This window comes from Indicator indicator, chromosome 26 (assembly GCF_027791375.1).
Source record: "Indicator indicator isolate 239-I01 chromosome 26, UM_Iind_1.1, whole genome shotgun sequence".
In the NCBI taxonomy this organism is placed as follows: domain Eukaryota; kingdom Metazoa; phylum Chordata; class Aves; order Piciformes; family Indicatoridae; genus Indicator; species Indicator indicator.
The window spans coordinates 1,086,601-1,114,469 of record NC_072035.1 but is presented as its reverse complement, the minus strand read 5'-3'; the positions used below and the strand labels follow the sequence as shown (position 1 = coordinate 1,114,469).

At 47.7% G+C, this 27,869-nt stretch overlaps 1 protein-coding gene across 1 annotated transcript; it reads left to right on the top strand.

Annotated features, from left to right (window-relative positions):
- Positions 1 to 27,869, top strand: SPPL3 (signal peptide peptidase like 3). The gene is made up of 11 exons (XM_054392903.1): positions 1 to 50; positions 5,677 to 5,754; positions 10,810 to 10,898; positions 13,113 to 13,232; positions 16,789 to 16,867; positions 17,607 to 17,719; positions 22,089 to 22,195; positions 23,654 to 23,817; positions 25,028 to 25,227; positions 26,238 to 26,347; positions 26,988 to 27,869. The coding sequence occupies exons 1-11, from the start codon at positions 1 to 3 to the stop codon at positions 27,057 to 27,059; spliced, it is 1,182 nt and encodes a 393-aa protein (XP_054248878.1). The 3' UTR covers positions 27,060 to 27,869.

The following is a 27,869-nucleotide window of genomic DNA, read 5'->3' as shown; positions in this document are numbered from 1 at the left end:
ATGGCTGTGCTGGTGCAGGATGAAGAAGGAGAACAGGTGACTGATAAAAGGTGAGAAGAAGTTGCTTTAGCAATGGCAGTGCTGGCTTGTGGTTATGTCAGGCTGGCCTGTGACAAGTAGGCTGTGGGCAGGGTCATGCCCTGTGCTGCCAAAAGCAGACACGTTTGGTTCCTAGTTCTGTCTTTCTCTGGATCTCTATGGAACACAGTGAGTTACAGACACTGCTCAGCACAGGGGGCTTTGCCCAAGGGACTCCTGCTGAGACTCTGAAGAGATTCTTCCAAAGAAGCTGCTTGTCTGATGAGGAGGAGCTGAAAGGTGAAGGCCAGTGCTTGCCTTGACTGGGTGGTTTTCTAGAGTTGGAAGTGCAAAACAATTACCAAACCCAGAGGAATTAAGAAGTACCTGATACGAGAGCAGTAGGGTTAAAAGAGAGGGGGCTATAGGGAATTTCTAAGCAGTCAGATGGGAGAGACCCTTTAGAGTGAAGGTTCACAGACAGGAGAGATTGGCTGTGGGGCTGCAGGGGAAGAGAGGTGGACCTGCAATTACTGATAAGGAGGAAAGAGCTTGCAAGGGTCTCTGCTCTAAGGCTGTGACCCTTGCAGTTGCAGCTTTTATTAGCTGCATACCATCTTCTCTAGCTGGGAATGAAGCGGGTCTCTGTTCCCTTGGGAATACAGAAGTGATTAATTTTTCCCAGGAGAGGGGAGAGTGCTGCTGGGAACGCCAGCTGTAGCTGCTGGGTCTATTTTGTGTGGTGCCTGTCTGGGGCCTGTGGATGTGGTGCTGTGTGGCAATGGCTGGGCACCCCTGCAACTGCTCTGTAGGTAAAGGTCCATGGAGCAGGCTGTGCCAGGCTGGGGAGCTCGCTGCTGGGATTGTTGTTGGGACAAAGCTGTCACTGTATAGCCCTCAGGCTGACACACAAAGTATGCTATAGAACAGTGCTGGCTGTGTCTCTGGCTTGGCATGCCTTAGCAGGGTCTGTCTTGTGAGCACTTGCCCATGGAGCTGCCAGAAATAGATGGCTGATGGCAGAGAATTTGCTAAAATTGGTCTGAACCCTTTAGGGGTGCAGGTTCAGGGTGAGATCTCGGGTTGTGGAGAAGGTATTTGGGAAGTCTCCTCTCAGCTGGCTGAGAAAAGGAGCTTGCAGAGCAAAGCCAGCCCTTGGTGTGTTTGGCTTTATATGATACTTGGGTCTAATAATTAGTTACTTGTTACTTGACTGAGTTAGCAAGAGCCTGTCTGATAGCCTGATTACTTAATTTGCTTCTAAACTACCTTCCTTATGTGGATGTTGAATTTCAGGTGTGGTAGTGTAAGTATCCTAAAAAAATGTCCTTCTCTGGGAAAACCAATGGTGGCTTTGTGCTTTGAGCAGTGTTGACCCTTCAGTGCTGGGTCAAGGGTTGGACTGGATAATCTTTGAGGTCTCTTCCAGCCGGATGTTTGCTGTGATTCTGGGTTCTGCATGTAGTCTGTAGTTTAATGTGGCATGCAGCTGAACTGCTCTGAAATCCTGCCAAAGAACAGCAGTCTGTAGCATGTCCTAATCCAGTATCAATTTTAGGGATGAGAATGGAGAATAACCACCATTGCTTGGTGAATTGTCACTTAGTGAGTGCTAAGAAGTGCTTCTGAAAGTCAGCGTTTCATCAAAGGACAGCTGTGCACATGCTGGTTACAGGCATTTGCCATGCATGAGTCTCCACTCCTTGTTGTGATACAAAACACTGGGGTTTGCAAGAGTAACTTGAGGGAGGAAGCTGGGTTCGTTGTATGGGCAGTGGAAGGCTGGTTAGATGTGGCTGCTGCACAAAGTCTGCTCCAGCTAAGTGTCGAGAGGGGTTGTTTTGGCTGGTTCCATTTGAGAAGAGTGTGGCACTGCTGCCTTGTTTGGCTGTGGGACTGAGTGAGCTTGCACACTGCAAATACGCTTGTAGGAGAATCCAGCTCTGTCAGGAGGCCTCTTGGGCTTGGAGAAGGCCCTTGAAATATCAGCTTAAAAAATCCTAATGGGTTTGCAGATCCCTGTCTGGCATTTTGACTAATACTCAAAACTTGGAAGCTATCTCCCTTCTGGATTCTTCGATGTGGTGCTGCCATGTGCTTGTTCCCCCTGCTCTAGATGAATCACTGGGAGGTGTCTGCTTGGGACGAAGAGGCTGCGTCCTCTCAGTGCCCGGTGGTTGGGAAGGTCAGGATTTTAGGGAGCGGTTTTTGTGCCTAGCCCAGGGAAGTTAGCTGTTAAAAAGATGCAGGGGTGGTGGTTAGGGTGAGATTCACTTCAGCATTATAAAATTATTCTTGGAGCCTGTGTGTGGGCCACTTGTGTTGGAAACTTTGAATGGAATCTGGACATCCTGAGCTGCTTGCTCCATGCCTGCCGTGTCCTTACTCTTGGGCTCCTCACACCCTCTGTGTTTGGGCAAGGGCTTTTTCCAGCTGCCTCAGGAAGAAGGAAAATGTGACTGTGTCTCCCTGACCCTGTTTGCTGGAGTATCAATCAACATGAGTCTTCCCAGACTGTAATCCTGATAGCAACGTGGAGTGTTGAGGAAGTCCTGCAGGGAGATCTCTGTGCAGAGAAGTCAGGAAACATCTCTGCTCTGCAATGAGTTTGCAATCATTGCACTTCTTATGCAGAGTGGAAGGACTTTGAATTCTCCTTTCTTCTCGGCATAGAATCAGCAGATAGCTGTCCTCATCATCACTGGGCTGTCCTCATCATCACTGGGCTGTCACTGGGGCACAGTAGATCAGAGAGTCACAGGAGCCTTAAGGTTGGCAGAGACCTCCAAGACTGAGTGCAGCCATTGGGCCATTGTTTAGAAGAGGTTTGCCTGTGTTCAGTTTCCTTTATTGAGCCAAAGGCCCCCAGTTTTTAATACAAAACTTACTGGATTGTGCACAGGGCTGATCCATGATCCATGTACCAGCCTTAGTTATCTATTTTCTGAGTCTTTCTAACATTTACAGCCTTGTTTTCACTAACATTTAGCAACGATGATGAAATGGCATTTTAATTATCACAGCTGCCAAAGTTGCCACTGAATGATTAATTACACAGCAAACACTGTTCATCTCTAAAGTGTTCTCCAGTTTATGAAGATACAATTTTATGGACATCAGTTAATACTCAGTGCTCACCTGGGATGTATTTCATCCCAGTTGAAATTCCATTCAATTATTTTGCTTTCTTATAAATTTGGAGTTCCTGAGTATTCTTTTCATAGATTAATTCCATTGTTTATTCTCAAATGAAATCTAAACAGGATATGGGCAGCATCAAAAGATGTCTTGCCAGCAGATCCAGAGAGGTGATTCTGCCATTTTGCTCTGGTGAGACCTCACCTGGAGTACTGTGTGCAGGCCTGGAGCCCTCAATATAGGAATGACATGGATCTGATGGAGAGGGTCCAGAGGAGGGCCACAAGAATGATCAGGGTGCTGAAGCACCTATGCTACAAGGACAGGCTGAGGGAGCTGTGGGTGTTCAGCCTGGAGAAGAGGAGGCTTTAGGGAGACCTAATAACAGTCTGCCAGTACCTGAAGGGGGCTACAAGAAGGATGGGGAGAGTCTGTTTAGAGAGATCTGCAGTGACAGGACAAGGAGTGATGGCTTTAAGCTGGAGAAGAGCAGATTTAGATCGGCTGTTAGGAACGAGCTCTTTACTATGAGGGTGGTGGAACACTGGCACAGCTTGCCCAGGGAGGTGGTTGAGGCTCCTTCCCTGGAAATATTCAAGGTGAGGCTCAATGAGGCCCTGGGCAGCCTGATCTAGTTGAGGATGTCCCTGCTGACTGCAGGGGGGTTGGACTGGATGAGCTTTGGAGGTGCTTTCCAGCCTGGACCATTCTGTGATTCTATGAAGTTTCTCTTTCCCCTCACCCAGGGTTGGGTGAGAGAGTTTCTCTCTGAAGCAAGGAACAGGACATGAGATCAGCTGCTCATCCTTCAGCCATGTGTGCTTGGCTAAAGATAAGAAGCTGTGAGCTGTGCTGTGTATGACCTGAGCAGTGTTTGTACATGCACTAAGTGCCTGGGCGGGTGCACAGTGCCTGTGCTTGCAGGTATGGGTGCATTTAAGACCTCTGTTCCACAACCTGGAAACTAAAGGTCAAACATGAACCCCCCAAAATGTACAGAACTCCTAAGGCTTGCCATTGTCTCTGTGTGTTAGCTAGCTAGGAGCAAACGTGACAGCTGGCTCTCACTTTGTGTGGGGTAATGTGGAAGTTGTTTATGATCATTAATGAAAGCAGTTTCTCATCTCTTCAAAGCTCATTCCAAAGTGTATCATTTCGTTTAAAAGAGGCAGTCTGGTTTTCAGTGATGTTTAATTGTGAATTTCTAGAGGAGGTGGTTCACATTTGTGATTATATATTAAAAATAAAAGTATTTTAAGTAGCATGTGTGGTGGTTTGGGGCTTTTCTCTAAATTGCTTTTAAATTGGCAATGGGATGAGTGATTCTTCCAGTGTCTTGTATCTTTCCTTTTTATTTGCTTAGTGGTACTTCATTTGGAATCATCTTGTTCCATATCCATAGCCTTGCTGCAATTAGGCTTTTTGGTTGGCTTTCAGCAATGTTTAGTTACCTCGTTTGTAGGACAAGTCTAATGCATTTAATGCTGGGTGCTGTTGTTTTCCTTTACTGGGTGCTGTTGTTTTCCTTTACTTTAGAACTGTTGGGAGTTGTACTGCAAGTGCCAGAGCTCAGTGCCCCTCTGCCTGGCTTACCCAGTGTGCCACTGCTTTTCTCTTTGGGGTTCCCCAAAACTGTGGCCAATCCTTTACCTGCAGTCTCACAAGTGCTGAGTAGGAGGAGTGATCGTTTCTCTTGACTTGCCACCTGTTGTTGTCTTGTTGGTCCATTCCTTAAGGTCCCCCTTAAGGGTTTTCTCTCTTATATTACTCGACTCTGCCACCCCACTCTCCCCAGGTGGCTGTCAGCTGAAGGTGCTGAGGTGCAAATGTCCCCACAGCTGTGTCAGAAGAAGCTTCAGCGTAAGCTCTGGAGCAGTTTGCTCTGCCGAGGACAGGACAAAACATGAGCCACTGTTACTGTTGCAGGTTCTGTGCTCTGTGCACAAAGGTGTTCTGGAGCAGGAAATCCTCTAAATAAAGCTGAGTGTTAAGCCTCCTGCTGAAATGTCTATCAGGAATCCTGTATCAAGTGGTGTGTTACAAGGGGTTTCAGAAATGCATAATGCAGCTCATTGTGAGTTTTGGGCTTCTTTTTTTCTGGTTTTCCTGGTCTGAATGACCCTTTACTGCCACTCTGCAACGTAGCTAAGACACAGAGTGCTTACAGAAAACAGGCTGGTGTTACGTGTGAGGTTGCACTGGTTGCAGTTGAAGCAATTGTAATGTGTTAAAAAAAAAAGAAATCTGGTTGCAGTGGGTTTAGAACAAATTGCCATCAGACTTTTGAATTGCCCTTTGGTTGCTCTACAGAATTTGCACACTGTGGTCATGAATGAAAAGGGAATTTACAAGCTTCAGGTTTTATGTTCCTAGATGGTACAAGAACTTTAGAGAGAGCTGCCACAAAGATTTGTCATCCAGCTCTCTCTTTTTCTGCATAAAATACAAATCATTAGCAAATGGCACTAGGGGGATGGACAGTGGTAATGACATACCTGCCTTATTTTTTCCCAATTCCAGGGCATATTCCCTTGTGGATTCCAGTCAAGTGTCTACCTTCCTGATTTCTATTCTCCTCATAGTCTACGGCAGTTTCAGGTAAGATTTTTCTGTAAGGTTCTGCAGAATTTTTGTTTCAGATGCAGATGTGGCAAGTGACTGAGTACAGTTTATGCCTTTTGTTTCACTGTATATCTGTCAGACTGGTGGCCAAGGTAAATGAACTGTTTCTTGCTTCTGAAAAGAAAATGGAAAAGGAAGAAAAAGTAGCTAGCTGGGGTTTCTGACAGACAGAATTGTGTCACAAGCATGCATAAGATAACTTCAGGAGCTAGTCCTTGAAGACAGCTCTGTGAAATTGTCTTTTGGAGAGGATAAAAAGGTTGTCGAGGGAGGGAGAAACACAATGTCATGGATGGTAGAATTCTACAGATGCTGCTTCAGTGCTGGCTGGTTCAGCACATCCTTGTTGTGGTTGCAAACAAGCTTTGTAAACCGGAGCTCCCCAGTCCCACTTCTGTTGACTGGAGTGTAACAGCTTAATAGAGAAGTGGGAAACACCGTCAGTTTGAAAGTGTTCTCAGACAAAGTATCTGGGAACTGCTGCAGGATAAATTTGAATCTTCAAAAAATCCAATTTACCCCATTTTAGGAGGCTTGAGTACAGTTTAGAGAAAATATAGCTGTCCCTTTAGAATTGCATCTTGGGTTACAGTTGTTTGATGTAGTGGCAAATAAGGACTGAGGTTCAAACTGACACACTGAAAAAAATGAATCACAAGATGGAAGTCTTTGGTTTTTTTTCCAGACTTAAGGCCATGCTTTCACTGGGAAGTCACAGCTCTCAGGACAGGCAGTTCCAAATCATTCCCAGAAGTTAATAAAATCATACAATGAGAGAGCCAGATTTTGCCTAGAGCTCCCTGTTGTTGCTAGCAAAGTATTAGGTAACAGTATTGCTGCTGGAATTAAAATAGGTGGCTTGAGGAACACAGAAATAAAATGCTTGTTTATTTTTTTTCTTCCAGTTTTGAGTGGTTGAGGGAATAATTCAGTTTTCAGCTGTTGGAATTTCTGCAGTTGTGTACCATAGAGCTGTGCCTCTGGCTGCAAGGAGCCAGAGCACCTCTTAAAATTCAGTGATGAGCACATCATGCAATGCAAACCAGCAGGAGTGCCTCAGCTGCAGCTGCCTGTACTTCTCACAGCTTCTTGCTCTTAAAAGCTGTCCCCAGCTGTTAGCCATCCTGTTCCTATGTACCCCTGCTCTTTTATCACCTTCTCCTGTGCTTTGCATTTAAAATTGCTCACATAACAGGGAGTGCAAACTTCAGAACGGTTGGGGTGGTGAAATGGTGGTGGACACAAGTCAGCTGAGGAGATGCCCTGTTGTGGTCCACTTCTGTATCCTGAAGACCTCAAGATACAAGCTATTGCAGACCAAGAGAGGGTCTTATAGCTTTAAGATTAATTTAGGAATTAATTTCCTATTTGTCATTCCTCTGCCAAATGTCTGAACTGAAACCCACAGTTGTGATGGTGCTATTGACAGATTCCCATTGTTTGATAAGCAAGTGAGGTCAAAAGCAATTTTTTTATCAGAAGTTTGTCCAGTGTTATTAACAAAGGGATCCAGGATACAGTTAAGTTATCTAAGACTTTCAGGTGTGGTAGCAAGTTGCAAAATGATCCTCATCTGGAAGTTCCTGAAGCAGCAAAATGAAAACTTGTGGCAGTCAGTGGATCTTCTGAGAAGGGTGACTTGCTGGAAAGACAAAGGTTACAGCTTAGGGTGCTTGTGCTCAAAGGACAGCAGTGATGTCTTCATCCAGGTCTGAGTCATAAGACAGAAATCAGCACTCCTTAGTTAACCTTCATGTTGCAGAAAGTGAGTTTTGTTTCTGGTTTTCAGTCTGCAGTGCCCCAAGCCAAGCTGCTGTGGTGTTGCTGGCAAGCAACCTGAACAGAAGTGCAGTAATAGGATCAGAAAGAATTGGGTGGGTGAGTCACTAGGATAAACCCCACATGTGTGGTAGATCTAATCTAGTGCAGGAGGTTTCAGGGGAACAAAGGAGAGCCTTGCTCCATTCTTCTTATTCATACGAGCAGCATTTGTCCAAAAGCAAAACCAAGAGCCCCTTGAGGGCTTACCTCAGGATACTCAGAGGAACGTCTGAGAGATGTCTAAGAGACTAAAGTTTGCGTCTGGAACGAAATGCAGGCTATGGAGGGGAGTTCCGGCTTTTCTTACTGTAGATGAATATTTCCTCCTGACATTTGTGCTGGGTCAGGAGTTTCAGCTTCAAGCTCTCCTGAACATCTCCCCCATGCACATTCTGACTGTTTCTCAGCCCTTGAACTTGATGTGCTTTCTGACTGTCTGCCAAAGGGGCAAGTGTAATCCTTTAAACCCTTACAAGCTGGAAACTGGAGCATGCAAGTGCATCTGCTACTTCTGGGTCTTTAAAGAGGTGAGTTTAGCTTGAAACAGGTTGTTTGCTCTGGGTTCTTGCAAGGCAGCCACCTGTTCCTGTGCAGGAGCTGCTCTGTGGTTCAGGTGGTGCAGCTGCTCTGCAGGCAGGTAATAGCTAAATCTTTGTCTGTCCTGTGGTGTAGCCAGACATGGTCTCTCAGCGTATGTAAAGCCAGATTTAACCCAGGATCTACCTGCTCAGGTATCTGCTTCTGAACTGAACCGAGGAGCAGGGACTGAAGCTGGTGTCTATGTCTCCAGGCTTGCAGGGATAGAAAGCAGCTGAAACAGCATCCTTAGGGTTGTCTTTAGGACTTGGCCTTTATGGACGTCAGGACACAACAAAAAACCTGAAGGCTGTGCTTGGCGCTCAGAACCACCTGCAGCTGCAGCACTGGCAGGGCAGGAGCAGGGCTTTGGACAGATCTTCTCACCAGAGGCTGTCTGCGTGTGCACACACAAGTGCTGGAGGAGCAGAAAGAGAGCACTCAGCTCTCTGGCTGACGCAGGCAGGGAATGCATTCCTGCATGCACTTCCTGCTGGTGCTTCGCTTGCTCTTGTTCACTCCAGATCTTGCCCTGGGACCTTTAAGGTCACAGGAAGGTTTTACAAGCAACTGGTCCATGAGTTGGAGCACACAGGATATTTTAGGTTCTCTGTCTGATTCTGGTTGTAGCCCTTTTTTTTTGTTTAGAGCAATTGAAATGTGGCAGCCCACAGTTCTCCTAGCCCCACAGCTCTTGGGATGGGTGACTGTCCTCACTAAGCGGGGCAAGAAGGATCACCTCAATGTGTTGCACCTGCAAGTGACTCTCCAATCCTTGCTTTCATGTTTCTTCCATTGTTTCGTGGGGATATTCCTCACAGGGTTTCCCTCAAGTGTTCCTGCAGTGGAAGTGATCCATGGCTGAAGCCGAACTTTCAAGACAGTAATGTGCCAACAGCTTACTCATTGCTTTGGCTGCAGTGTAATCCTACTCATAGCTCCCTGTGGGAGGCTGAGCCCAGCTGCTTTGAAACACTGTGCTAGAAATCTACCAACTTGAACTGTAAGGACCCACAGGATAAACAGCTATGCAGTTTATGGCCAGATGGGAGGTGCTGGCTGGATGTTGCCTTTGGAAGCCCAGCAGAAACTTGGAACCAAGAAGCAAATGTTTCTCCGTTTGCCATTTCTTTACAGTCCAGTAGCTTTCAGTATATCTTGTTTTACAGGAGGAGGATGTTCTAGTGGTCACTTCTTTGTTTTTGTATTATGTTAGCAAAGGAAAGAGCCAAATCTTTAATCAGTTGGAGATGATTCAGAAGCTGTCTTGAATCAGCAGCTGTGTTGCTAAATGAAAGTAATTTCCTAATTTATGCTTACTTTGGAAGTAGGGATGCTGATAGGTAACCATGTAATTGTTGCTGACACCTGAAATGAGAGGTGAGGGGCCGAAGCTGGTGTTGGGCAGTAGATCTAAGAGTTAGTTTCCGGTTTTCTTTGCTGCTAGCAAACCCTGAAATGATGACTTGCCCGACGCTGGCAGAATGATGGTGTGAAGGTCTTGCTGTACTGAGCTAGTTCAGAGGGGAATGAAACACTGCACTGAGAGAAGAATTATCTTGTTTGGCTGAATCCTGGATCAAGTCCTGCAGGATTGTCAGCCTCCTCCCAGATTTTTACAGCTTGAAGGGGAAATTATGAGGCTAGAATGCATGAATGGGGAACAGGGAGGTGTGGATGAAGGAGAAGGTGCCCCAAACAAGATGCAGAGCAGAGAGATCTTTAGATCTGCAGTGCTCTCTGTTGCCTCGCTGCATTTTTGATCACTTTTAGATGATGATCCACAGCCTGTGCACAAGGGCTGCATGTCTGAGCCTGAACCTTGCTCATCTTTTGCCTGAGCCCAGAAGCTGCTTTACTTTCGTACCAGTTTGGGAGTGCTTGCATAATAGAAGCAAAGGAACGACCCAGTTTGATACTGGGAGGGTCTTTCTCTTGGTTTTGTTTTACACAACAAAGTGCTCATCTCCTGTCTTTAGCACCCCAGGTCTGTCCTGCTGCTGTAGATCTGTAGGTTCAGGTGGTGTGGCAGCAGCACAAACTGTGGCAAAAGGGTGGAACACTCTGTTGGTTGGGAACATTTTAAACATCCGTATATCAAAATGCAGAGATGACTCAGAGCAGAGCTGGGTACATAGGGGAATGCCATTAGTTCCTATGGATTGGTTGCACTGCGTCCCTTGAACCTCTTTGTGCAGAGCTTCCTCTAGTCACCTGTGCTGTATGTAAGATGCATCTGCTTATTTTCTAGGCCCTCCTGAAACTCTTTCAATGAAGACCTTGTTCAGCAGACAATCACTTACAAGCTAGTTTTGGTCATCACTCCTAACACAATTTAGAGGAAGGAAATAATGTTGTTTTAAAAGCGAAAGCTGATAGCTAAACCTGAAGGAGAAGGATCAAAATGAGAGTTTGGAAAGAGTTTGAATTTGTCAGAGAATTGAAATGCTTGTTGCACTTCCATCATGTTCTGCAGATGGATATGCCTGTGGTTCAGACACTGGTGCCAGGTGTCACTGTCAGACCCTGCATGATTTGGTGCCCCCTCTGTAACTAGAGGGTTCTGGTGCAGAATGGTAACGAGCCTCACCAGGAGTTTGAAACTTCTCTGTAAGTTTGCTTTGTTTCCTGCAGGTCTCTTAACATGGACTTTGAGAATCAAGACAAAGAGAAAGACAACAGCAGCACAGCCGGGTCCTTCAATGGCAACAGCACCAATAACAGTAAGGGTTAGCTGTGCTCCTTCTCTTGCCTTGCTCACCTCACTGTGCTGCATCTTCTGCTTCACCTCTCCCTGTGGTTCAGCTACATGGAACTGTGTTGTCTAGGCACTTACTGTCTTGCTCTGCACTCCTGCTGCTGCCTACTTTGTGCCCATGGAAGCTAAATGTAAAACTTCAACAGGACATTTCCATGGTGCATAAAAATGGCAAAGGTGGTCAGGTTTTGCTGGAAATGAAAGCAGCTTTGCCTGTGAAAACCAGCAGAGAGTTGTGCCTATCTGGAGTCACTCACTCTGACGTACAAGCTGCTCCATGAGCTCTGATAGCTCATCCACAGGGCTGATTCAGCTTTATCAATAGAGATATCAAAGTGTGGAGCTCACATGGCTTGGGGCAGCTCCTTTATAATGGACAACCAAATCTGTGTCCACACAGTCTGTTCAGAGTGGAGATTAACGTGCCAGCTCACGCACAGCGACTGTCCCCTCTGTGCTCTGTAAACAGGCTGCAGGCAGTTTGGCCGTTTGATATGCACTGCTTTGCAGGTAAAACAAGATGTACACAGAGTGCAACACGTGCACAACGTGCTGGAATTTCCCACCTGAGGTTCACTTGCCGCAGTCGATGCGGCCATATCCTGAGAAGAGGTTCTACAATAGTTTCCCTAAGTTTAGAAGAGAGGAGTGAGACATGAACAGCCCTGTGCACAACCCCCTGAATGCTAAGGTTGCTATGTTTAGAGTCAGAAATGCAGCTCAAGATTCCCAAGCACATCCATGCTGCTGCATGTGGCTTTCTTTAAATATTGACCCTTGGAACTTTAAGTCAGCTGTCAGAGCACTGCTTCTGTTGTCAACACAGAGGTAACAACACAGAGCTCAACGCAAAGCAAAGATGTTGCTGTGCTTGGTGATTCAGCAATGAGCAGTTGAGACTTCTGGCATCTGGGATGTAAGAGAAGCCAGGCTGGGGCTGGGGAGTGAGCACATTAAGGAGATTAGCTGTCAAAATGATCAGGACTGAAAGGAAGAACTTTGACATTTAACACTGCAGGCACTGACTTCCATGTGCCAGAGTGGCCTGTAAAATGGAATTTCTGGGGGGTGGTTTTGTTTCTTTGGGAGGCTGAAGGATATATGAATAAATGCTCTTGAAGCAGGAGGAACTAGATCTAAGTCACAGACAGAAGAGAGGAATTTCTGAGTCTTCACCCCCTTGTCACTGGACCATGCTGTCCTTTACCTTCTGTGCCAGACCCCGGGGCGCAGAAATCCCAAGGACTGAGCAGTTCTGCTCTTCATTGTTAAAATTGATTGTGCTGCTTATGCTTAAGGATAAGAGAAATGGGAGCTGAGCTGAGTATTAGAATTTGCAGGGCTAGGTGGGCTGTTCAGAGCCTGATCTTCTCAGTTTTGTTGTTACTTATCTAAGAACTGGTGGTACAATGCAATTTCCAATGGTCTGTTGCATTACGGATGCCCCTGGTAGTCACAGGTGGGGGAAGAACAAAATCCCTCAGTGTCTCTGCACTGTTTGAAATAGCTTCCAACTCTAAAATACGAGATGGAGCTTTGGTTTGTAGCATAAAAGGTGATTGTGGTGCAGGCTGCACTTGGGGGTAGTTTCATAAACAGGTAAATGACTTAGGTGGTTTAGAGAAACTGCTCTTTTATTGTTAGCACTGATGTTATCAGAAGACTGCAATCAGTGATGCAATTTAAGTGCACGGTGGCCTTCACCCAGGTGGAATTTGAAGCTGTTGCACCCTTTGCATCAGCTGGGCTAGCCTGACGCTGCAGCTTGCTCTTGGTCAGGCTCTTTGCCTCATGCCTAGAGGTTAAACAAAAATTTCACCTGCTCTGTTCAAGATGTTTCTGTTGCTCAGTGTAAAATGAAGCAAATAGATCATTGCTGTGTGATTCCTGGTGCCTAAGTAATGTTAATTCTTGTAACTTGGTACTCATTCTAGCTATGGCACAGGAGAAGATCCAGACCTTTCCTTTCAGCGTGCAGTTCTCAGCCTATGGTTGCACAGTCGCAGCACATCTGGCCTGGCCTTGTGGCAGTGCATGAGGATCTCTGAGGAAATGTCTGTTGCACCAGCACTGAAGTGCAATGTCATGGGGGTCCTCAGCTGTGTGGCGAGGACAGGCTGTTGGTGCCTTTGTGGTAAGAAGCAGCCCAAGCTAAAAGTCTCCTCCTTTTCTCCTGCAGGTATTCAAACCATCGATTCCACCCAGGCGCTGTTCCTGCCCATCGGAGCCTCTGTGTCTCTCCTGGTCATGTTCTTCTTCTTTGATTCAGTTCAAGTTGTCTTTACAATATGCACAGCAGGTGACCACCTTTTCTTCTTTCTGAGAACTGGAATAGAACAGAAGGCATTGCTACAGTTAAAGATGGTGATCGGAATTGTCATCACAGGCTCACAGGATGTTAGGAGTTGGAAGGGACCTCTGGAGATCGAGTCCAACCTCCCCTGCCAGAGCAGGACCATAGAATCCAGCACAGGTCACACAGGAACACATCCAGATGGGTCTGGAAAGTCTTCAGAGAAGGAGACTTTCCACAGCCTCTCTGGGCAGCATGTTCCAGAGCTCTCTGACCCTCACAGTGAAGAAGTTCCTCTTCATCTTGAGGTGGAACCTCCTGTGCTGGAGTTTCTATCCATTGCCCCTTGTCCTATCCCAGGGTGCAGGTGAGCAGAGCCTGGCCCCTCCCTCTTGACTCCCAGCCCTCAGATATTTATAAACATTGATTAAATCCCCTCTCAGCCTTCTCTTCTCCACATGAAAAAGCCCCAGGTCATATACATGTCACAGTGTATTTTGAAAGCCCTCCTCAGGCCTCACAGTTGTATCTTCATGGAGCTATTCATAAAGTGCCAGGTATGATTCCAGAAGTGTCTTCCACTGGGGGGTTTTGCTAAATGTCCTGCACTAGAAATTGCCAGAGCTGGGAAAGGTGCTGGATGCATTACTGCAGATGGAGTTCACTTGGTTATGAATTGGTGCTCAGAACTGTACATTCAGCTCCTGAAGGCATGGCCCTGATGGTCCCATCCAGAGGTGTCACTTCAGAGCTTCACTTCGGCTTTCACACCTTTTGTCTTTGGATCAAAGCTGGTTTTGGTCTTTCTTGCATTTTGAGTCCTGTTCTTTCATGCTGCTTGAATTTAGAACAAAAATGAAACTGTTGTTGGCAGGTAACCTCCAAGTCTTCTGGTTCTGTTTAGAATTAGTTACACTCTGTCATTTTAAGTAAATAGCAGGGCTTTGATTTTGGGAAAATTTTGCCTTTTGGTCATTCTGCAGTCCTTCAGGAGCCCAGCTGCTGTTCAGGGTAGCAAGATTCTTCCTGCTGCTCCAAATACACAGCAGCTTTAACAGCTGTGCTACTCAGTCTGTGAGGATTTTTAAACCCCTAAACACCTCTCATCCTCTCCTGTTTCATCTATATGCAACTCAGGCTTTTCCCTCATCATTTAGCTCATGAGCTATGTATCTTCTCCAGCCTCTTCCATGGGGCTGATGTCAATGGGGGGAATCTAAATCTCTGCTCTTGACATGAGTCTTGAAACTCCTTTTGCTAATTCTGGAGGTCTGCTGAGCTCTGTAGAGCTCTGTTGAATGCTGGTTTTCTGGCTTTGCCCTCCAGCACACTCATTCTTTCCTGCTGAAAAGAAGTGACTGCTTCACACAACTCCTGCTGTATGCTGGACATTAGGGGGGTGCTGCACACACATGGAGAAGATACTGCAAGGGAGGACTTTTGACAAAAGCCAGTTTTTAATTTGCCGGCTTTATTGGCCCACTGATCCCAGCATGACCTCGACATTTGTAACTCTATTTGTGACATTTTGGGTGTGTAATTAGATGACAACCTATCATCTGGGGCTTGTTGCAGTTTAAGAGGATGGAGTCTGTTGGGGTCAGTGCACTTGAGTGTCTTTATTGTTGACTCTGGGTTTGTGATACCTCTGTGTGTCACTCAGCACGAGGGACTTTGGTCCCAGAACCTCTGAAATGCAAGCCTTCCTTAGAGGTAATACAGCAGGATGTGGAACTTGGTGGGCTTGGACTTTGGGAGCTGTGAGACTTGGTCCCTTTGTCCCCTGAAGCTCTAGCAGTGGTATTTTATATTCTCTTTTTGTAGATTTTAGAGGCTGATGCAAGGGTGTCCATTATAGCTGATGTCTGTTTTTTAAACAACTCCTAAATCTCCCTCCCCCAAAGACTGCCTTTCAGGGGAAAGTCAGGAGCAGGGGTAGGTGCAGCACACGGCCCAAGACTAGGACCAGCTGCTAAGCAGAAGGCAGAGCTGAAGAGTTGGCATGTGGCCTGCAGACAGGATTTAAGCTGGCAGAACAATAGATACTGAGATGAGGGAAGAGAAAAATGGTGACTGGAAGGCTGGAGGGTCAGGAACGAGCCTGAGAGTGGCTCCGGGTGGGCACTGTGTGACTGCTTTTGAATTCTGGCACTCTCTGTGTGAGCCCAGCTTTGGGGTGCCAGCTGTCAGGGATGGCAGGACAGGAGGTGCAGGATTCTCTGCTGAGAAGAGCTGGGGGATGGGAAGGAGAGATTGCAAGGGCAAGGAGGTTTGGTTTGGGGTGAGGAAGGGCCAGTCCCACTGTGGGGTAGGGGTGGCAGGGAGCAGTGTAGGCAGAGAGCAGGGCAGGCAGGGAGCAGGGCAGGCTGGCAGGAGGCATATAGGACTCAGTGCAGCAGGGACACAGGCTTTGCTGTGCAGTGTTCCCTGCCAGGCACCTCTGAAAAGCTGCCTATTTGGCATGGAGTTGCCACACTCTTCGTCCTTTCTCTACCCATTCTGCTTTTTTTCCTCCTCTCCTAAACACTGCTGGAGCAGTTTCCATGGTGCTGTTCCATCCAGAGACTTGGTAACATTTTATTTTGAAATGGACTGATGTCTTTTTAAAAAAAATCTTCCTCCCACAAGAAGGGGCAGAATTGAGGGGTGGAAAGTTGAGGTTTGACCAAGTCTATTTCTTCTTTTGAGAAGAGGAAAAATCCTCCCTTTCAGAACCAACAACAACCACCCCAGTTTTGTAAGGACTGAGCAGAGCGCAGCACGGACTCTTCCATTTTAATTTGAGTCTGTTCTTGCTGCAGCAGGTTTGGATGTGTGCTGCTGACACCAGGGGGTCCCCACACCCTCACTCCTCAGCCTTTGGAACCGGCCTTGGTACAAATTTGGTGCTGTTATGTTTTTTAAAAAAATGAAAGGGAAAATGCTTAGAATCCCAGCAGCTACTAAATGTTTTTACAACTGTGTGGGTGGGATGAGTATGCTTCTGAAAAAGAAAGTGCTTCTGGAAATAGGCTGCTGGGATATTTGTGTGGTTTTCTCATCCTGTGTTCAAAAACTTTAAAGCACCTTGTATTTAAAAACCATAACTTGCCAGCTGCTGCCTGCAGCTTACCTGAGGCTGTGCTGTGTTGGTTAGTGAGTGAAGAGTTTGAGAGGGATGGGGGCAAACCCCACCTGAGTTTGAAAGTGGGAAAGCCTGTGTTGTGCTGACTGTGACACATGGGGAAGGATGGTCAGAGTCATAGCCAGTTTGCACTGAGTCCTTTCATTTTGTGTGACTGAGTATTTAGAAGCTTGCAGAGCCAGGGGTCTGTAAGGTTTGGGGTTAGGGCATCGCAATCCTTTGAGAGCTGTTGCTGTGCCTGAAGCTGGAAAGCCTCCTGACAGGGGAAGTCCTGCAGAAAACCTTGGGGCCTGCAGCTGCTCTTGCTTTAATGGTGCTGCAGCCTGTGATAATAGGACATTGTTGCAACAGGGTTTTCAAGTTGGGAAAGCTTGTTTGTGTACTGCAGAAGTTGGGCCTGAACATGCTGATGTTGCCTTTTCTTCTTTTTTTTTCTAGTCCTTGCAACAATAGCTTTTGCTTTCCTGCTGCTCCCGATGTGCCAGTACTTAACTCGGCCTTGTTCACCTCAAAACAAGTAAGGACTTGAGAACCCCTTTGCTCCTCCCCTTGTGTGTTGCAATTTTTTCTTTTAATGAGAATCCTTTACTGGTTGGAGTCTTCGGTTACCAGCATTAGCCTCAGGGCTTCCGGGCTGGTATTGGTGCCTGGGTTTTGTGCCACCACCAAGTTTCCAGGTTGGGAGCAGGAAGCACAAGGACTGCAAGTCATGCAGCTGGCTGGCTGAGACTGCCTTTCCCAGCAGTGCTTCCTAACGGGTTGGGATTTTTTTTTTTTTGTTTGGCTGAGATTTCACCATTTGGGAGTCCTGTTGGATTTCAATGTTTGTTAATGTTTGGCTCTGGATTTTAATGCTGGCTCTTTCAGAGGCTGGGGTTGCACTGGTGAGAATTGCAGTTGATAATGTCCTGTTTGGAAACTGATGATTTTCTTTACCTTGCGACTGGAGTTGCTGTTGCAGAAAGCACTCTGACAAGGGGTCTAGGAGATAGCAGAGGTGGTGACAGGCTGAAGAGAGGTGCCAGCATCCACAGCGTTTTTCCCACCTCTCTAATTCAGGCTCTACATACATTTTTTGAATGAGGAAAGCTTTTATTTCCTTGCTGTCTTGGTGCCTATTTGTGGCAAAGGAACTTCCCTTTGGTTGTTCTTGGCATCTCTCACTGGCAGTTGAGCCTTGTTCCAAGAGCATCCCTTTTCTGTTCTGTAAATGGAAACACCAAGTCTGCTGCCTAACGTTTGTGTGTTGTTCCTAGGATTTCCTTCGGCTGCTGCGGGCGTTTCACTGCTGCTGAGCTGCTCTCGTTTTCTCTCTCCGTCATGCTTGTCCTCATCTGGGTCCTAACTGGCCACTGGCTCCTTATGGATGGTGAGTATGGGGATGAAGGGATTTTGTTCCTGGTTTGTGCCTGTCCTGACACATCCAGTCCCAGGGGAGGATTGGTGAAGTCTGCTGATCTTCCTGGCTTGCTGAGTTGAGATGCTGTATGGCAGACTCCCTGAACACCAGCGCTGTCAGCAATGTGTCAGGGTAGTGCCTGGGACACGTCTTTCAGGTTTGTGAAAGCTTCCAAGGAAGTGCCAGAAGACTGAGGAGAGATGTTCTGCACCTGTGTGGCACAGGGTGAATTGCCAGTGTTAGTTAAAGATGCCTGCAGACAGTGGTTGTTATGAATCATAATTTGATCTTGGCAGCATCATTAGCGTTTGCTGTGCATCTTGTTGTGCTTTTTTGGTTCAGATGATCAAATAATTTGTTGTGAGACAGTTCACAGTAGCTGGTTATCTTTGATCTCTTTGATGCTTGCCAGTTAGGATGGTGAGATGGGTGAAGCTGGCAGGCATCCAGTTGGCTTGAAGGTGTGGTTTATTTATTTTTTTCTGTGCTAGTCGAACTGAATTCTCACAGTTTAGTGTCCCAAAAAGAAGCTTTCCTTCTCTCTACTGCCTTCCAAATCTCTTGTGCCTGCTCTGGTGCTCATTCAATCACATGCTGAAGTGATTCAGCTCACTAGAATGGCAGCATGCTGTGTTTCTGCCAGGCTGTTTGCTGCTGCACTGAGCTGAATTGGATCATTGTGCAGCCAGGTACGTGCCAAACTTGGCAAAAGGCACATGACAGTGTGATGGGACCTGACAGGACGGAGTGGAGAGCAAAGGGATGAAGAGGTAGCCAGGAGCAGGACCCCTGCTTCTCAGCAGTGTCAAGGCAGCTAAACTGGCTTAGGACATCTCATGAAGTGGCACCCTGAGGTTGTGATTGCTTGAGGAAAAAAGGCTGGGACAACATAACCCGCCCTTGAAATTGCTTGTTGCAACAGGAAGCATGCATGCCATCAGCTTCCCTGCACCTCCCAAATGGGATGGCAGCACCAGGAAGGCCCTGGACACCTCTGGTGGCCCCTTGCTTATTTCCTGTGTCTGCTGGTGTCACCTTTCATTCATGCTTTCTGCTGCATTGAAAAGTTCCACCTGTAACTTCTTAAAGCACCCAGGTACTGCATGAAAAAATGCAGATGCAGTTTGGTTTGTGTTCAGCAGAGCAGCCTACCCCACGGGTGATTCTTCATCTGCAGCAGCCACAAAGCTCAATGGTGAGTGTCAGCTGTGGATTTTGGCAACGTGTGGCAAGAGCTCTCTGCACTGAGGTATTGGCAGAAGCATTGCCCTTAAAAAATTGTGAGCTTCTCAGTCTGGAAGAGTGGGCTTGAGGTGATCCATCTGCAGAGTCCTTGCCTGCTGCTCACAAGGGGTCTCAGGGGGTTGTTTCCTGTGCTGGTGGTTTATGATTTACTGAATTGTCTTGCCAGTGTCTAGCTTTGCAGTATTTGGTGTAGTTTGTCTTAAGGGAGTTTGTTCTGTACAGGTGCAGCCTCCTGCCTTTTGTTCAGATCCAATTAAATCAGCATTTGTCTGTGACACTGAACAGGGAACAGCCATTACCTGCCTTTGTCATGGAAGGACTCTGGCAGGTTTAGCCCTTGTTCGAAACCTCTGCAAGTGGGATCACATCATATGTGCCTTTGCTTCTCTGTAACTGCATGCTTGAGACCCCATACCCCGTAGAATGTTGTCTGGAGGGTGGTGTGGGCTGTAGGTGCAGGGTGGTGCAAGTAGAGCTCTTGATGGTCTGTAAGGCTGCACTGGGCCCTGGCTGCTCCCTGCTGGCATGGGAGGAGTTTGTTTGGCTGTGGGCAGAAAATGAAAGGGATGTTGAGAAGGTGCTGGAGGGAGGAGTGGGGCAGTGCACCTCTGTTCTTGTGTGTGTGGTTTGTCATTGTGCAGCTGACTGTGAGAGAGTATTTCTGCTTCAGAGCCGGGTAAAGAGATCACAGAATGTTAGGGGTTGGAAGGGACCTCCAGAGATCATCAACTCCAACACCCCTGCCAGAGCAGATTCAGTCTGTCCAGACTGGAAGTGTGGCAGTGCTGCCAGAACAGTTCTCACTGCTCAGATGCTACAGTTCCCCCATCTGCACAGGAGCTGGTTGAGCTGTTTCTAAAGCCAGGGGCATTTTACAGGGCAGAGTAAGCAGATACTGCCTCTGGGGGCTTGCTCTGGGTCCTGAAATGCTTATTTCTGAGAGCAGATTGTTTGATGACAGAATCATCAGGGATGGTCACTGTCCCCTCCAAAGCCTGGTTAAAAGCTTCCCTAAACGTTGGGCATAGCTGGATCTGTGCAGTGGGAATGCTGTGGGTGTGCAGTGTCTGTATAGCTAGAGTGAGGGGAACGGCCACAGGTGCCCTGGGGACTGCTGGCGGCAGTTGGGCAGAGGCCCTTTCATTACACATGTTCTGGTTCCTACTCTGTAAAAGACACTCGGAGAGCTGTGCAGGTATGTGATGAGGTCAGAACTACCTGTTTCTTTGGAAGGTCATCTGGTGGCCTGTGGGGAAGCTTGATCTTGCCAGCTTGCATAATGCTTTGTAAAGCAGACACTGCACCACCAGCACCTCGGTGGTTCCATCTGCTCCAGACTGCAGCAGTGCAGTAAAGCTGCAACACAGGCTGTAGCTGGAGAGGCTGATCCCACATGAAGGAATATTCCTAATCCTCAGAATATCCTTATTCCACAAGGGCAGTGCTTGCAGGCACTGCAAAGTTAATTCTTTCTGCTGGCTGAAGGTTAACTCTTTCAGTTAGCTCTTTCCAGTTAAGCTCTGTTAAGGCATTGTCCAGAGCTGTTTGGCCTCTCTCTCCTTCTCACGTTTTTTCTCTTTTTATAAAGAGATGCTTTGGGATGGAGTGATGCCACCTGATACAGCTTGTCAGCACCATCCCTGAGCTTGCATATGGAGGACTTTGTTTCTTCTGTATTTCTGGACTTGTTCATTGGAAAAGGACCTGGCTTGTATTTAGAGCAGCCTGTTCGTGCTGTGGCTGCACTCTGCCCTGTGTTACTCACACCAGCCCTTGGGCATTCTTGCTTCCCTTCTGGTTTCGGGGTTTTTTTTTCAATTTACCAATATTTCTTAAGGAGTTGCAAAACTGCATAGCTATTAGCATGTGTATTTCACTGTCATCCAAAGGGGTTTCTTTCCATCTCCTTCTCTCCCTAGTGTTTGTACAGTTTGATGGAAGAGTCTCCTGTGTGTGCCTGCGTTTGTTTCAGCCATGGGGAAATGGAGTGTGTGAAAAGCAGATAAAACTTCAGGCTGCTTAAAACATTTCCACTTCTAGTTCATTATAACATGGAAATCCTCTCCTAAATGAAGGCTTGCTTGAGCTATTATTAATACTGGCTTTAGAGAGACCTCTTTGATTTAAGACAGACTGTTCCCTTCTATTTGCTCTTCTACCAGAGGAGGTCTGTAAGTGAGGGCTACCCTGAATTGTCAGGCATAGTTCTCTTTACTGCTGCTTTGCTGTGAAAAATTCATTAAACCTGAACAATTTTCTTACATTTTATAGCTAGTTGCAGTTCTGCAGCACGATGTAGGGCATGTTTTCCTCTGAGTAGTCCCACTGCTCTGTTGGAACTGATAGCCCTGACGCTTGGTGTCATACCACGTTTGTCAGCTCTCAGAGGACCCAGGTGGGCTTGGCAAAGCCACCACTGGCATGCAGCCCCTTGGTACTGCCATGGCTGGCAGGCGGTGGTGGTGCTTTTTTTCCTCTTAACTGAGGATGGAAATATTTCCTCAGTGTCTGGGAGGAAGAGCTCCACTTCTGAGGTGAAACAGGTGTAGGGCCGAGCGCAAGGTCGGGGTGAGAAGGGTTCTGTCAGAAGGTGTGGTGTAACTAGGCTGCCTCTGGACAGGGAGTCAGCAGTGGGGGTAGTTCTACACATTTACTAGAAACCCTCCTAATGCTGTAAGAGCAGAGGTTTATGTTTGGGGCACAAGGAGTTCAAAGCTGTTTTGCTGCTGCTGTTTCTAATGGGGTAGTCAGCAGGAGGTCGAGTCTCTAAGGACACAGACATGAAAACATTTCTTTGTGGTGGGTGGAGGAAGCTGTGTGGAATGGGCAGCTGTGCCTGCAGAGGCATTTCTGCTTCCATGGCTGCATGTTCACAGTTGGCTGCTGAGTGTTTTGACTTTTCCTGACTCTGGTGAGAAGAATTTCACTCTCTGGAAACAGGGGACAGTCGTCTAGTGCATGCAGTGCTGCACAGGTGCAAAGAGAGGCTACTTTGGGGGGAAAGAGTGGTTTGGGGGGAAGGTTTTGGCGAGGGGGGGTGGTTTGTTTTATTTTGCTATTTTTAATGAACTAATCATGTGCTTGCATTTTGTAGCTCTGGCTATGGGCCTGTGTGTTGCAATGATAGCCTTTGTTCGGCTGCCCAGCCTGAAGGTTTCCTGCTTGCTGCTCTCTGGGTTACTAATTTATGATGTCTTTTGGGTAAGTGTTTTGTTTGGGTTTACTAAAATTGTTTTTATCCTTTGGATTTGTAATTGGCCTTGGGCCATTTTGACATGAATTGTGCTAGTATGAATTGATGAAGTCTGGCAAAGGCAGAGATGTTCTGAGATGTTAAAGTCTGCAGCAGGATAGAGAAGTGTTTCCTCTCTAACTAGTTGACAGAAGCAGAAACATGGTCAGAATATTTCAACTTTTTGGCATATGATTTAAAAAAAGAACTCTGAACTCAAAGCTGGAACGCCTGGCTGAAGACCAGAACAAGCATTTTCAAGTAAGGCCAAAGCCTTCTGCACACCTGCACAGCACATGGATGGCAGCTCCTGGTCAGCCATGAAATCTGCAGGGCAGGAATGCAGCCCCATGCAGAGCCAGTAGGGCTGGCAGCAAATCATCCTGCACTTCTGCTGGGAGCCTGACAGAACATCGCTTGTAACACTGGCAGGATTTTGTTTTACCTTTGCATTACACCCAGCCCTGATGCAGGGAAGTGCTTGCTGACAGCTCTGGCAGCTGCTCTGTTTTGTGGCGTGATGAGCTGGAGCGCAGGAGCCTGTCTGGAGCCAGTGTTGCATCATTCCCTTTAGGAGTCAGCTCCACACTTAGCTCTTCCCTGCTTTCAGGCTTTCTCATATTGGCAGCATCCTGTTACCTGCCTCTGTAGACAGATCCTGGAACATGTTCAGAGAAGGGCCACGAGGATGAGCAGAGGGCTGGAGCTCTTCTGCTATGGAGACAGACAGAGTTGGGGCTGTTCAGTCTGGAGAAGAGAAGGCTCCTTGGAGATACTTGGATACTTGCGACCTTCCAGTATCTGAAGGGGCCTACAAGAAAGCTGGGGAGGGACTTCTTAGGGTGTCAGGGAGTGATAGGACTGGGGGGAATGGAACAAAATTAGAGTCATAGAAGCAGTCAGGGTTGGAAGGGACCACAATTGTGGATCATCTAGTTCCAACACCCCTGCCATAGGCAGGGACACCATAGAAATGGGTAGATTCAGATTGGATGTTAGGAAGAAATTCTTCCCTGTGAGGGTGGTGAGACACTGGAACAGGCTGCCCAGGGAGGTGGTGGAAGCCTCATCCCTGGAGGTGTTTAAGGCCAGGCTGGATGTGGCTCTGAGCAACCTGCTCTAGTGTGAGGTGTCCCTGCCCATGGCAAGGGGGTTGGAACTGGATGATCCTTGAGATCCCTTCCAATCGTAACAATTCTGTGATTCTATTCTACGATTCTATGCCTTGTCAGAGGATCTCAAAATACTGGTCAGTATCATGAGCCCAGAAACTGTTTCCCAGTTACTACCACTAGGTGTAAAAATCTTTCTCTGGGTTGCTGGGAAGCAGTTTTGCTTTCTGTCATCAGAGCAAAAGCACAGGCAGCTCTGAGAGTTCAGTTCGGAACTGCAGTTTCTGATGGCTCCATGATTTCCTTGCTCCCTAGGTGTTTTTCTCTGCCTACATCTTCAACAGCAATGTGATGGTGAAAGTGGCCACCCAGCCAGCTGATAACCCTCTGGATGTTCTATCCCGGAAGCTTCACCTGGGACCAAACGTGGGCAGAGACGTTCCCCGCCTGTCACTGCCAGGCAAGCTTGTCTTCCCAAGGTAAAACCTGCAGCTCTCTGCCTCTGCTCTGCAGCAGCACTAATTCCCCTGGAAATTAGCAACTCAGTTCCCTGCTAGTCACTCCCTCTTCACCATCAAAAGGTCCACAATGAGCAGTGAGGCTTGGGCACTGCGTGGGCTGACTCACAGCACACAGAAATGACCCCAATTTGGTTAAAAGGTGGCCTGTTAGAACCACATCTTCAACACCAGTGGGAGTTCTGCTGCTGTTGGAGGGCTTAAGACCTGATGCTTAAAAGCAAAAGCCCTGAGATTTATTATCACAGCAGAATTGATTACTGCACAGTGCAGGTGACTGGAAGGGAGTTGGAAACTGACCTAGGCAAGGGCAGCTTACAGGGGAAGTGCTGTGCTGGGGGCAGATGTTCCACCTCCCTCTGCTCTGGGGGTTCTTGTCTCTGTTTTTAACCAGGGTGTGCACAGGCCTGACTGGGCAGCGAGCTCCAGCGCCTCAGCAGCCATGCAGTGGGTTAGGTTGGGGTGTTTAGTGTGGCTTCTTTAGATGTTGAGCTGCTGAAATCACGGAGATTGGGAACTGATTGTCTGCAATGACAAAACCGAAGTGGTTCATTTTGTCAGCTTTGCAATATCAAGTGCTTTGGCTTCATTTGCATGAAGAATATGCTGGAGTTGAGATAATGGGCAGCTTTGGTTCATCGCCTACCTCACAGCTGGCCCTTTCCTGGAAACCTGGAGGGATTGTCATTTCCTACCTGTTTTGTCTGAAGGAGGCCAAAGATCTGAGAAGTCCATAAACAGACTTCTTGTATTGGAGGCAACCTTTGCACAAGGAGGGAAGGTGCAGTCAGTGTCTGTCAGCCCTAACTGAATGCTTTGGTCAGCCAGCTGGTGCCTCCCCCCAGCACTCAGAGATGGCTGAAATGCTGGGTTGGTGGATCTGTGTCACTGGGTGAGTTAAGAGCAAAGGCAGCTTAAAGGCTGCTGGCAGCAATAAACCAGTTTGCAGCGATGTGGCATCACTGTCCCAGTGAGGCTCCACAACTGCCCTGGGTTGGTGGTGAAATCACACAGGGAAGGCTCTTCAGGAGCCAGCATTTAGATTCTGCCACATAAAAGTGCGTGGCTAGGAAGAAGGGAACATGCAAGATGAAGCTGAAAAGCAAAGCAGAGGGGCCTAGAGCTTGTCACCTTGTGTCTGAGCGTGAACCCAAGGGCAGCTGCTCTCCAGTTCCACAGGCAGCCACTTCTCCATGCTGGGCATCGGGGACATCGTGATGCCAGGCCTCCTGCTCTGCTTCGTGCTGCGCTACGACAACTACAAGAAGCAGGCCAGCAGCGACTCCTGCGGCGCCCCGGGGCCCGGCAACATCTCTGGGCGGATGCAGAAGGTCTCCTACTTCCACTGCACGCTCATTGGGTATTTTGTAGGTGAGTGGTCAGTGTGCTCTGGAGGGCTGCTTAGTGAGCAGAGAGGGGTTAGGAGATGATGGAAGCAAGGGTAAAGGGTGGTGTATTTTATTTAGAAAATTGAAGAGATTATCAGTGTGGGGGTGTTTAGCAATTGTTTATACTTTGCTTTACTAGCAAAGGTAGCACACAGGTGGTGTATTACAGTATCACAGTACGTTAGAGGTTGGAAAGGGACCTCAAGAGATCGTCGAGTCAAATCCCTCTGCCAAAGCAGTGTAGCTCATGCCTGGCTGATAGGAGGAATATGGGAGTTTGTAGGTGGCTTATGCTGTGTAAGAGTACCTCCAGGTGACTCATCCAGACAATTCCTGCACTTTTGTATTCCACTGTTAAATCTCATCACCCTGGGATGTCAAAGTGCATGCAAAAAAATGGTGAAAGGTCACACCTGGAATGCTGTTCATGGTTTGCTGCAGCTATCCCTCTTCTCCCTAACATAAACCACATTTTTCCCTAAGGTCAGGCCACATATGTGCATAATCTGACCCCCTGCAGTCCTTCCAAGGACGAAAAGGAAACATGATTTCTTACTCATACCCTTCCTCCTCCCTTTGACGTTCCCTTCCAGCAGGTATCCAGGAAAATCATTCCTCGTGCATGCAGCCCTTCCTCTCAGCCCTCATTTCTCAGGCTGGGGGCCCCAGACTGTCAGTCTCAAGAGGTACTAGCACTGGAGTAGCTCTTCAGTGTGGTGCATCCAGCTTCCTCCCCTTGCCTCTTCTTGTGTTTTGTGTCAGTTATTGTTAGCTTAGTCTTTGACATTCCAAACTGGAGCAAGTGGCTCAACACAGCCTAATGATAAAACAGTTATTTTAACTGCTTTGTTTGTTTCAGCTGCGTCCAGGGAAAGGGGAGCACAGATAGGGAACTTTTCCACAGCCTGCCTCTTGCAATGCTGGGGAACGTGTGGTGGTGAGAGCAGCCCCATGCAGACAGTAGATACTGAGAGTCCCCTGTCTCTGTCACAGGTCTATTAACTGCCACCGTGGCGTCCCGCATCCACCGGGCAGCCCAGCCTGCCCTCCTCTATCTGGTACCCTTCACTTTATTGCCACTGCTCACCATGGCCTATTTAAAGGTAAGGCAGGGCTGAGGCCCCGCGGGTAGCTGCAGGCAGGGGCAGTTCTTGCCCTGGCCAGCAGCTCTTGGGAGGGTGCTACACGTCCTCAGCAGCCCCGGCCCAGAACCGAGTGGGGTGAATCTGGGGGGGCTGGGCAGCCAGGAGGTGAGCTCCTGGGAGGAGCTGATTTGTGTACACGAGGCACCGGTAAGGATGGAGTGACACGGTTCTGAAGTGTGGAATGCTGCTGTCCTGACAGCAGTGAGCTGGGCCTCCCCCAGCTGGTCTCTCCAGAGCATGCACAAAGGTCAGACAGAGGCTGGCAGTTGCCTGCTCTGAGCTGGGATTTTACCCGTCGTGGGAGGGCTGTGGCTGAAGCACCGCAGGCTGCAGAGTGCAGGGAAGTGCAGAGTTCTCTTCCTGTGAGTGTTCCCTGCTCAGCACAACCCCTCTGTGGGCAGATCTGCCAACAGCGAACGAGGGTCTGACCTGGCAGGGAAAGGAATTGTTGTTACTGTCTTTATTTAGTTTGCAGCACAGGGGGAGCCCAGCTTTGCTCTAAGACATGCTGGTGGTTATGGATGCATTTTAACCTCTCAATTCTGAGTGGCCTTTGGAGGTTCTGAGGGCTTGGTCCTTCTGCTGTCTCCCTGCCTAGGGCGATCTGCGGCGCATGTGGTCTGAGCCTTTCCACTCCAAGTCCAGCAGCTCCCGTTTCCTGGAAGTATGATGGAACAGATAGAAAGTGACCTGAACTTCTGCCTTGGTCCTTTAAACTAACTTGTGGCTTTGTCGTCTCCTCAAGCTGGACTGGCTGGTACTTGGGAAGGTACCGATTACAGGACTCGTGTGAAAGGACTTGGTCTTAAATGGAGGAAAAGAAAGAAAAGCTAAGGTCTGGAGCTCCGAGTGGCTCGTGGCTCCTTGCAGATGTGGAATTGGGGACCCTTTGTGCAACTGCAGCCACTTTCCTGCTTTCCTCACTCAGATGGAGTAGCACCAGACTATTACCTGGGTGAGGGAGGAAGAGACAGACTTGAGACTGAGAATGGCTTGGAGTCGTTCCACACCTTGTGAACACTAAAAGAAACAACAGTTGAGCAAACTGAAGCTTCTTCAGAGAACCCCTCGTGGACACTGGGACCAGTTTCCTGCTGGACTTCAGTTCTGAACTGAGACAGAAATTCTTCTGTCACCATACTGGGTTTTTTTTTGTTTGTTTGTTTGGGGGGGTTTTGTTTATTTTTGTTTTTTGGGGTTTTTTTGAGCTATTAAATATTTCCTGTGGTGTGAGGTTACTTATTAAATCCACAGACATTGAGTGACTTCTTGCAGTATACATATGAAGATTTGTTGTACCAAGTTACATTTCCACCCAGGTGTCATGTTGCAGTGAAAAAGGGCACGGTTTTTATACATCTATATATCCCCTATAGATATATCTATGAATACATGCAAAGGAGGCCTGCTAAGATCATGCTGTGTAGCAGACAGGGGCTTGCTGTAATTTCTAGCATGTAGAGCAGTTTACTCTGGCTTT

Coding starts and splice junctions, on each gene's coding strand:
- SPPL3 (XM_054392903.1), top strand. CDS start 1: ATGGCTGTGCTGGTGCAGGATGAAGAAGGAGAACAGGTGACTGATAAA. Junction 51..5,676: donor GAACAGGTGACTGATAAAAG/GTGAGAAGAAGT, acceptor TCCCAATTCCAG/GGCATATTCCCTTGTGGATT. Junction 5,755..10,809: donor ATAGTCTACGGCAGTTTCAG/GTAAGATTTTTC, acceptor TGTTTCCTGCAG/GTCTCTTAACATGGACTTTG.